General features: G+C 32.6%; 1 protein-coding gene across 1 annotated transcript; it reads left to right on the top strand.

Moving 5' to 3' along the window:
- The first annotated feature begins 160 nt into the window (after positions 1 to 160).
- On the top strand, positions 161 to 7,627 carry LOC105774158 (protein LONG AFTER FAR-RED 3). The gene is made up of 15 exons (XM_012596537.2): positions 161 to 322; positions 444 to 610; positions 926 to 1,027; positions 2,226 to 2,298; positions 2,797 to 2,903; positions 2,994 to 3,117; positions 3,427 to 3,621; positions 4,089 to 4,174; positions 4,448 to 4,555; positions 5,432 to 5,527; positions 5,623 to 5,721; positions 5,814 to 5,888; positions 6,180 to 6,311; positions 6,606 to 6,721; positions 7,181 to 7,627. The coding sequence occupies exons 1-15, from the start codon at positions 244 to 246 to the stop codon at positions 7,353 to 7,355; spliced, it is 1,734 nt and encodes a 577-aa protein (XP_012451991.1). The 5' UTR covers positions 161 to 243; the 3' UTR covers positions 7,356 to 7,627.
- The last annotated feature ends 2,992 nt before the right edge of the window (positions 7,628 to 10,619 follow it).

Genomic DNA, 10,619 nt, shown 5'->3' with positions numbered 1-10,619 from the left:
ACTATTTTGTAACTTTCCATAATTAGGTAACAAAATGATTTTAATTTAATTTTATAATTTTTCATAGTTGGATGAAACAAAAATTTGACTAATACTTAAGTGACTAACGGTGAAATTTACCCTTAAATTTTAAGAACTAAAAACAGTGATTGAGCCCGATTTATACATAGTTGTTCACCGCTACAAAGTCTATTGAAGTGCCAACCGCTGAAAATAGTAGAAAAAAGAAGGAAGATAAAAAACATGAATCTTTCCATTGTCAACTTAGCTTCTATTGCCGTTTTCCTTTCCGTTTTCCTTTTTCCATCGTTCAACTCCACTTGTAAGTAAAGCCTAATCCTTTTATTGCCTCAAATTCTTCTCATTTTCCACTTCCTTTTACAATTCATGAACTTGGGAACTCCTTAAAATTCTACTGCTTAACTTCACTTTTTTTTTCCCAGATTGGTTGAAATGGAGAGCTTCACTGATTCCATCAACTAAGTTTGGTGCTGATTTGATAGTTAAAAATGGGGTCATTTTTACTAGTGACCCTTCTTTTCCTTTCGCTAATTCCATGGCCATTCGTGACGGCAGAATTCTTCGCATTGGTAACTATTCATCTCTTCAGGTTGTTCCTCTTTCTTTTCTTTTTCCATTTTAAACCCATTTTTGTATCCAAATTTTGAATTTTGGATGTTGGTTTTTTCTTTCACTACTGGTTGTTCTGTTTTCTTTTCTGAAAATGTGAACTGGGTTATTCTTTGCTATTATAGCAACTTGAGTTCCATTAATGGAGTTTTATTTTGTTTTCTTTCATGTATTAAGCTTGCTTAGCTGCTTTTCTTGTTGAATACTAGTAGCATTTTCAACTTGAGGGGTTTTTTCTGTTTCGGATAATACTATCCATTTGAAATAATGGAAAGAAATGCAAACGTGAGTGCAGGATTTGTCAGGATATGGCACTAAAGAGCTGAATCTAGAAGGAAAGGTTGTAGTGCCTGGATTTATTGATTCTCACGTCCACTTGATTTCTGCAGGACTTCAGGTTTTAGAATTCCATCTACTGATTTTTTTTTCAGCAATTGAAATATGTTTTCACTTTCACTGAGCTGATATTATGAACAGTATAGGTTACTATTTTGTTAAATCCGGGTTGCAAATAAAGCACGGATGCTTCTGTCGGCAGAGTGTCCACGTTTTGGACATGTGTTCAACACGGCAGAATAAGCGCAGACATGCATGGACATGTCAATAATAAAATAAAATAAAAGTTGGGACACTGTGGAAACAAGGTGTCTCGATACAGAAAAGTCTCAACAATAAGCATGATTTAACTAAGGATCATGTGGGAAAGTCTAGGATTGAGGCAATGTTCCTCATCTTTTGTAGTTTTGTTTCATAGGATAAATTTAGAGAACTTTTTTCAGTTTGTTGTTGAATAAGGATGCAATAGAAGCCTTGTGAGTTGTGACTTGGAGGATTGTATTGTGGGCTAGCGTTTTTGGGAGGCAAAATGTGGGATTCTCAAGTGATTGTAACACTTTAATTTGGAGTTCAAATTTAGGTTCTTGAGAAGCCTTTTCTATTGATTTTCCTGTCCCGTCTCAGTCAATGTTTGTTGGTATTTCTGGAGCTTTTTGATAGTATTTCATATCTTTACATCTGAATATTCTGTTAGTGTGCTCTTCTATAAGAAATCTCGTTTGGAAAAGCTCACTGTCAGAGTGTTTCTTAATGAGTTTTTTATGTGTCAGAAGATTGTGGGTGAATATCTTATTCCCATAGCCAGCATGAAAGTGTGTGCATCACTTGTTTGTAGTCCACTGCTGCTACATAGAACTAATGTGGAGTTCGGCAGCATTGGATCATTATCAGTTACTTATTTTGAGAACCCTTGAGTTTTATCATAGGTGTTGACATCAGTTAGCAGTCATGCTGGTGTTAAAACAATGACAGAGTAAGTTCATTATTCTTTCATGGCATGTGCCTTTAGGTTTATGAACTCCTTTCTTTATCGAACATTAACCATAGATAAAGAACAGGGGTCCATTTGATATCCCTTTCATTGTCAAACATATCAATTCTCTGGACAGATTCCCCAAAACATGCCTCCAGATTTTTAAAAGCTCGTTTTTGCTTTTAACATTATCTTTGCTTCTACTAGTGAGTGTATCTGCTTTCGTTTCCTGTAGTTGTAATTGGTATATACCTATGCAAAGTTGAGATTTTCTTGTGTACGACAGATGGCACGTGTGCAGCTCGAAGGTGTAAATCGGAAAGATGAAGTTGTGAGAAGAGTGAAAGAAGCCGTACTAAGTATCTTCTTTCTCTTTAATTATGTTTTTTGATGTTTCATCCTTCCTAAATTTTTTCTGGATAACAGTAAAATATCAGTTTTTTTTGTTATTCAATCTACATCAATGCTGAAAGTATGTGCTTAACATAATTTCTGAAAAGTTTTTATGTTTATACTTTACTCAGTTTATAAGTATGGAGGATTAGCTGCTGTACCCTATTAGTTCTTTGCTTATCTATGACCATGATCATTCACGGTTTCTGTTCATTTTGGTATAACTGGTATCTCTTAATTTTATGATTTTTTAAATAATTTTCCTTTTTTGAATGTTTTATGATTTTCTTAATTATTATTAGTTTCTTTTTTTTACATTGTGGTTGAACTAGATGTCCAACCGGTTCGCCCTCCAATTCAGTCTTTCTTTGTGTATAATTAGATTAACCTGTTTTTGCTTCTTACATGCTTTTCTAAATCTCATTGAACTTTTTCACTTGCCTTGTTCTTATGAACAATTATAGATGTGAAAAGGGGTTCGTGGATTCTGGGTGGTGGATGGAACAATGATCTTTGGGGAGGGGAATTGCCAATGGCATCTTGGATAGATGAGGTCACACCAGATAATCCCGTAAGAAGCTGAAGTTTGATTGAGAATAGCTATTTATATCAACATAAGGGAACTCTATATCAAGCATGGTAATGATATCTTATTTTGCAGGTTTGGCTAACAAGGATGGATGGTCATATGGGCTTGGCTAACTCAGTGGCACTAAAGTTGGCTGGAGTCACTAATTTAACTAAAGATCCAAACGGTGGAAAAATTATGCAAACTGCTGATGGAGGTATGCATATTCTTATTTAGTTGCTTCCAGTTTTAGGGTTGATATTGCCTAGTGGAACACTTACAACCATTTCTCTCTTGATAGCTAAATAAAATTTAAATATTGTCTAAACCTATGTCACTCCATCTCATGTTTCTTTAAATACCTGTATCTGGCATATATCAGGTATGCAGATAGGACCCTCCAAAATACATCTCCAACACTTCCTGTATCCAATACTCTTACCCGAGTCTTAGTAACATAGGATATAACTATGCTCATGGTTTACAAATGTGTTGCTTATATTAGATTGTCTTCATGACCATGCAGAACCTACTGGTCTGCTGATTGATGCTGCAATGGAACTTATTCTTTCCTGGATTCCGGAGGCCTCCGTGGATGAAAGGAGGGAAGCCATGCTTAGAGCTAGTAGTTTTGCCTTGACAAGGGGTGTCACAACTGTTGTTGATGTCGGCAGATATTTTCCTGGGTCATCAGTTGAGCATTCCTGGCAGGACTTTTCAGGTTTTACTCAAAATAGTTTTCGTGGTCAATGTAAATAACAAATAAATGAATCTATTAATTGTGTTCTGTGTTGCTTCAACTCTTCATAACTGTATCCGACACTCTAATCTGAGTCTGAGTAACATAGAGTGTATTTCCTGTTCGACATATTATTCAAAGTAATTTAGCTCATTATGTGCATTATCTCATGCCTTTTGATTAAGATAAAGACCGGTTTTCAAATTGTTTGTGGAAAGAATAAAAATCAGTTGAAATGATGTTTAAGAAAATTCAAATGCTATTGAAATGCTGGATATGATATAATGAAATCGATAGACAAAGTATTCTTTGTAATAATTTTTTCTCTATCTCTTCCTCGATTTGGAATTGATGTTTTGTTTGTTTGAATTGAAAAATTGCTCTAAGAAACCTTTGAAAATGTATCACTTTTTTACCAAACCATAAAAGTCTTCTAATCATTTGTACAGATGTGTATCAATGGGCTGATTCTTCAGGGAAGATGAAAATCAGAGTGTGCTTATTTTTCCCAATGGAGACTTGGTCAAGGTTACATGTACGACCTCTTATCTATTTCTCTCTTCAACATGTAACACAGATATTTTACTTTCATTTCTAATTGCATCAAAAGACTTCTAGGTTACGTATACATATAAATATACATGTACATATTCATATATAAAAAAATATTTTTGTGTGCCGCCCCCTTTTCTTTATGTCTGCCATTGCATGTTTTCTAAGAGATTAGTGTTCTTGATATCCTGTTTTGCTATACTCAGAATTTTTTTCTTGATTTTGGTTTATTTATAAGGTTTCTTTGTCATATCAGGGTGTAATTCATAGGGCAGGTCGTGCTTTGAGTAATTGGATTTACCTTGGAGGTGTTAAAGCTTTTGCCGATGGCTCTCTCGGTTCAAATAGTGCTCTCTTCCATGAGGTAAGAACCAACCATACAGCTTGTGCTCTCTGACCATCCGTAAATTATAGATATATGGTCCGGAAGTCTTCTATTTATCTAGTAGGAAATGTATTTCAAGTCCTTTTTTAATTAGTTTTTGGGCTTATCATCTTCAGCTATGTTACTCTCATTTTTTCTTGAGGTACTTGCATTTGACACCTATTTCCAACATATATCAGGGCATGCGTATGGGGATATCACCCTCCAAAGACCTATCCAAAACATGGAAAAACTTAAAAATGATTTCAACATACCCATGACGGTCATATACCCATATCCTAATATCTAGAGTAACATAGAATTTATCAATCCCTTTGTGCTTATTTCTTGGCAAGATCTCTCCGCTTTGCTCAAGCTTCCTTCACATTAAGTTAGTGTCAAGGGAAATGACTTTCCAATATCTAGAGGGACTAAAGAACAATTTTTCCCTTTTTGGGGGGTCAATGTTAATATAGAGAATGAAACAATGCCTAGAAATAAGACATTTCCAAAGTTACTTCTGATAATAAACTCGATAATCAAAATGTGAAAGTTTTTTTAAGAGAGTATTTAATAAAACTGTTCTGTCTTTTATTAACTAAACTGAATTTAAATAGAGAAAAGAGTCATAACCTAATTGGGAAAATAATTCTCTTATTCTAATAAACTACTAAAAGATAAAATAAAATATTCCTAGAATATCTCAAATGATTTATTCTAAGATTTATCTACCTAAATAAGATTTATCTACCTAAATAACTTTAAAATATATCCCAAAATATATGGGTTTCACATATTTCAACAGAATGTACCATTTGGTAAAACCCATTACCAGCATGATAATATCTAATGCTTTATGTTTCTCTTATATTGTAGCCATATTTTGATGACCCTCACAACTATGGCTTACAAGTTCTGGAATTCGAAAGTCTTTTCAACATGACAATTGCTTCAGACATGTCCGGGCTTCAGGTCACCCATGGTTAATACTTTATAGCACTCCCACTTTCTCAAGTGAAACTCTTGCATCTGTTATAGAAGCTTACTTCACTTTTAATTTATTTCAGGTTGCTATCCATGCTATAGGTGATAAAGCAAACGACTTGATCCTTGATATGTATGAATCCGTTGCCTTAAAAAATGGAAAGAGAGATCGGAGATTTAGGGTAATGGTCGGAATCTTGAGAATTGTTCTCCCTACATGCGTGTTCATAAGTTCAGCATGAATGGGTTTTCTTGTTTCTAATTATGATTTCAGATTGAGCATGCTCAGCATTTGGCCCCTGGCACAGCGGATCGATTTGGCCAACAAGGGATTGTTGCTTCAGTACAGGTTTCAATATTTTTTTCAGTGCTTCATTTAGATGTTGATTACTTATACCAAGATGCTGCAAATGAAATGTAAACGCATCTTTGCTCGGTTTTTTAACTCCAGGGATGGGTTCATGTTTGAACCATGAATTCGGGATTCCGTCTTCTCTTTTGCATCTGTTCTATCATTTGCTAAAAAACTTGATATTGTTGATACATCCATGTGAGGGTGATCTTAGATACTTAGATACTCTTATGGAATTATACTGGAAATTATTTCGGTTTGGTGATACTAGAATGTTGTTGCCAACAGCCTGATCACTTGCTCGATGATGCTGATGCGGCGATCAGAAAGCTTGGGGTGGATAGGGCTCAAAAGGGGTCATATCTTTTCCGGTCACTTCTATCAAGCAATGCATTGTTGGCTCTCGGTTCTGACTGGCCCGTAAGCATTTTCTTCCTATTAATACTTGTTTCTAGTTTCTAACTATGTTATCCAGACTCCTTATTCTTCCTAAAGTATGTGTTTGACATCTATGTCCTAAACATATTAGGACATAAATAATGGGGGTTTTTGATTCTTTAAATATATGGAAAAACCCAGAAAAAAATTGAGCAGATGCATGTCCAACTTGTGCCTAAATTGAAACTCATCCCAAGTCTGGATAAGATAGGTTTCTACCTGTCTTGAATAGGTTTCTACCTGTCTTGAAGCCTCATTCCTTATTTGTTGCTCCAGGTTACAAGTACTTATCCTTTGCATGCTATAAGAACAGCAATGAATAGAATTCCTCCTGGTTGGGACACTGCTTGGATACCATCCGAGCGCCTTTCGCTAAACGATGCATTAATCGCGTAAGCAACACTACAACTACATTTTCTCCGAGTCTTCAATGTATACTTGTTTATTCTTCATATATATGACTGCTTGCCGTGCACTGCTTGTATCGTAGTTTCTAAACGTAAGCGGATTCTTATCATCATGGAAATGGACACATTCCTTATTCAAATCCTTGTGCTTGATTAGCATTCCTACTATTCTCTTCGGATTTTGCATCTGCTTTTCATCAAAGTATTCTTACTCTATCATGATTAGCTTGTGTCTGCTCTGACTTGAAATGTTTATACCCGGACTTCGACTGGTGTTGGATTTACATATATGATTGGCATGCGTATGCTCAAATTATTTTTTTAAATTATATACTATATTCAAGGATTAAACCTCCATATCCATGTCTGGTATGTACCAGACACCGACGTTGGTGTTGGACATAGGTACTTTTAACTGATGCTTTCCTGTTTTGATCATGACAGGCACACGATTTCAGCTGCTCGGGCATGCTTTCTGGAGAACGAAATAGGATCATTATCGACTGGAAAATTGGCTGATTTCGTCATACTATCATCTGATTCATGGGATGAGTTTGCCACAGGAGGATCTACATCAGTTAATGCAACATATGTTGGTGGTATCCAAGCCTATCCCTGAAAGCTTTTGATTTTAAAACTGTCTTAACTGTTTCCAGACACTAGTTTTGGGTTCTGGTTGCACTGATTGTAACTGTTCATCACTTGAGTCGGGCCTAGTTTCCGAAAATTACCAGGCAGTTTGTATCGAGTAGCTCATGTTATTCCGACTTTTTGTGCTCGACATTCATGTCCAATACATAACTGAACAACTGAACATGATTACGAAGATATAATTTTTTAAGAATGCTTTGAAAACTTAGAAAATTAAATACATTTTTGTTGGATATATAACCGTACTTGACATTGATACAGAATCCAAGTAAACATAGATGAAATCCATGTTATGCAGATAATGTGTTTGTAACTTTCTATGATATCTAATTTAGAAACTTTGGATCGAACTATATAATTGTAATAGCCGATATTGGTCATATGGCTTAATACGCATCGTTTCGATCCTCAATTGATATAAAGTAATCTTCGTTATGTTTTAGTGGTTTTGGTGTTACGGCTTATTTTGATCAATACTAGTTTGTATGGGTATATATCGGTTTAAAATAAAAATAAAAATATAATTGTTAAATTAAGTTATGGAATCTAATTAATAATTTTAAAATTTATATTTGCCTAATTATATTTAAATTGATATAATTGGGATATATTTGCATGTTTATATATTTAAAATGATTTTTTCAAAATTTTAGAATTAGAATTAAATTTGCAAATTTTGTAAAATGTTGGGTGTTAAATTTATTGAACTTTTTAGATTTAGAGCTAAATGATGAATTATTTAAATATTGAGGACTACATTTGTTGAATTTTTAGATTTAGGATCAAATTTATAAAATGTGTAAACATTAGAGGGTTAAATTTGTTATTAGGCCAATAAAAATGCTCACATTAGCTTTCTGTTAAGTATTTAAATGTGAGTGACTAAAATTTTAAATTTTGAAAATGTTGATGATGAAATTAAAAGTTTTGAAGTTGAATAACCAAAATATAACTTATCCAGATGTTGGGTGATCACCTAAATAGTTTACGCTTATTATCAATATTATTATGGTGACATTTTGTCTTTTCATATTTTTATATCATATTTAAATAAAAGTTAAAATTTATTAATCCAAAGATCAATCACATGTTCGATAATACTACAATACAAAGTTACTGCCACTCCACCTATATTCATTATTGAGTAAAATTTAACAATCAATGTTTTTTCATTTGAGAGTGATAAAATCTAATACTTAATTAAGAAATTAAAAATAAGATTATATATATTTGAATATGAAAATATTTAAAAATATCAATAAATTTAAAAATAGTACATCGAAACACCATGAACTAATATATAGTATTGAGAAATTTACATATTATGCACTTAAATAGGTTGAAATAAACAATCATTAAATTAAAGAAATCAATCGAATTGAGGTTTTTTTTTTCACCCAAGCGTTAAATCTTTAAGAGCGGTTAATTGTATACGCCACGTCATGTTTGCACATTCGTTTTGGTTATGCTTTACATATTTTTAAGTACTGATTGATGATTAAAGTGAAAAAAAGGTAGAAACTAAAATAATATATAAAAATTGTCAAATTGCACTTGTTTATCCCAATGTTGAAAATTTTAGATTTAAATTTTGAAATATAACTTTTTAAATATTAAGATACGCGTTAAACTTTCATTAATAGTAGCAAACTGATTGACATTATTAATGGATAAACTTTTTCAATAATTTTATTTAATTTATTTAGATATTTTGAAATTATTTTAAAAGAATTATTAATGAAAATGATTGCTTTTAATAGTTGTTTATGGAATCCAATTTTTTTAATTATATGGTCTTGCAATTAATTTAATTAATTAATTTTATTTTTCATTCCTAACAAAATCATAATTTTTCATATTTTTTTACCCAAATGAAAAAAAATTAATTAATTTTAATATTATGTTAATAAATTGGTTGACATTATCTATGGATAAATAAAATTTCAATAATTTATTCAATTTATTTTGATGTTTTGATAATTAAAATTTTAATATTAAGAAAAAAAAGAAATTTATGATTTCGGTAATGAGTTAAACAAGTACAATCTGACAATTTCAGTGTATTATTTTAGTTTCTATCACTTTTTTCACTTAAATCCGTAATTTTTTTACCTCAATCAATACTTAAAAGAAAATTTTGGGGTGATCAAAATGAAAGCGTAACCAAAATGAAAGTGTAAATATGACGTGGCATGTATAATTAACCTTTGTTAGAAATATAGCGCTTGGGCAGCTAAAATGAAAATGTCCTAAATTGGGTGACCAAATTGTAAGAATTTCATTTTGGATGACCAAAATGAAAATGTCTTAAAAAATGGGTGACGAACTAAAATAATTTACCCTAAAAAGAAACAATGATTTTATTTTATTTTTCGAGCCGCAATCATTAAATATTATTTGAAGCTGAGATATCTGGAACTAATAGATCATAACAGCAGGTATGCTATGCCAAAACAAGGCCTTCTCCTCTTGGCCACTTAAACAGACACTGCCTTTTAGCTGTTAATATCATTAATTCAGACTACTTCTTCAAACTCATCTGAGTTTAGTATATCTGGTCTAAGCTTAGTTTCTGATGTGCAGGATCCATTATATGGCAACACAGTGCATACTTCTAAACTCACGGGAGATTTTCTTTTACTAATATACCATAATCAAGAAGGAAGAGAGCAGAGAGTTTTAGCAAGCCATTTTATAAAATCACACTAATATTTTTATTTTCAGAACTCGATATCTTACATCTGAGAGTTTTTCTTCCTTATATAGAGAAGGAATTACAGATAAGGAGGAATTTGATTCATGACTCGTACACAATAATGCATAAAAGGACAAGGACTCATCAAACTTTATCAAAAGTAAGTTCAATGATTTATAAAAGGATGATGACTCATCTCGTAAACTATGACTCACTCATACTTTAATAAAGTAAAATTTATAAAGAACGATGACTCATCTAGTAAACCATAACTTACTCATACTTTAATAAATTAAAGTACAATAATATATAAGAAAACAAAGGACTTTTCTTTAGTATCTTTCAATCAGTATTATAGTCCGTACTAATGTCAGATGTGAGATTTAACTCTTCTATCTTCCTCTTCTTCTCCTCTTTTGTCCTGCAACATTTTAATTCTAGTTGTTCAATTCTTTCTTCCAAGTCATCGGGTGGTTTGTCTTCATAGACATCTTTCCACGCTGGTGTGTCATGTGTTGCTTGGCTGTGTTGTTTGGT

The sequence above is a fragment of the Gossypium raimondii genome, chromosome 6, assembly GCF_025698545.1.
Source record: "Gossypium raimondii isolate GPD5lz chromosome 6, ASM2569854v1, whole genome shotgun sequence".
NCBI lineage: Eukaryota > Viridiplantae > Streptophyta > Magnoliopsida > Malvales > Malvaceae > Gossypium > Gossypium raimondii.
Note: the sequence above shows the minus strand (reverse complement) of the source record. Positions and strands in the feature narration are given on the sequence as shown.

What these genes read in the sequence shown, in the direction of transcription:
- LOC105774158 (XM_012596537.2), top strand. Translation starts at nt 244, where the DNA reads ATGAATCTTTCCATTGTCAACTTAGCTTCTATTGCCGTTTTCCTTTCC. An exon ending in GTAACTATTCATCTCTTCAG is followed by an intron (nt 611 to 925) that starts GTTGTTCCTCTT and finishes ACGTGAGTGCAG; the next exon opens with GATTTGTCAGGATATGGCAC. An exon ending in TTCCTGGCAGGACTTTTCAG is followed by an intron (nt 3,622 to 4,088) that starts GTTTTACTCAAA and finishes TCATTTGTACAG; the next exon opens with ATGTGTATCAATGGGCTGAT.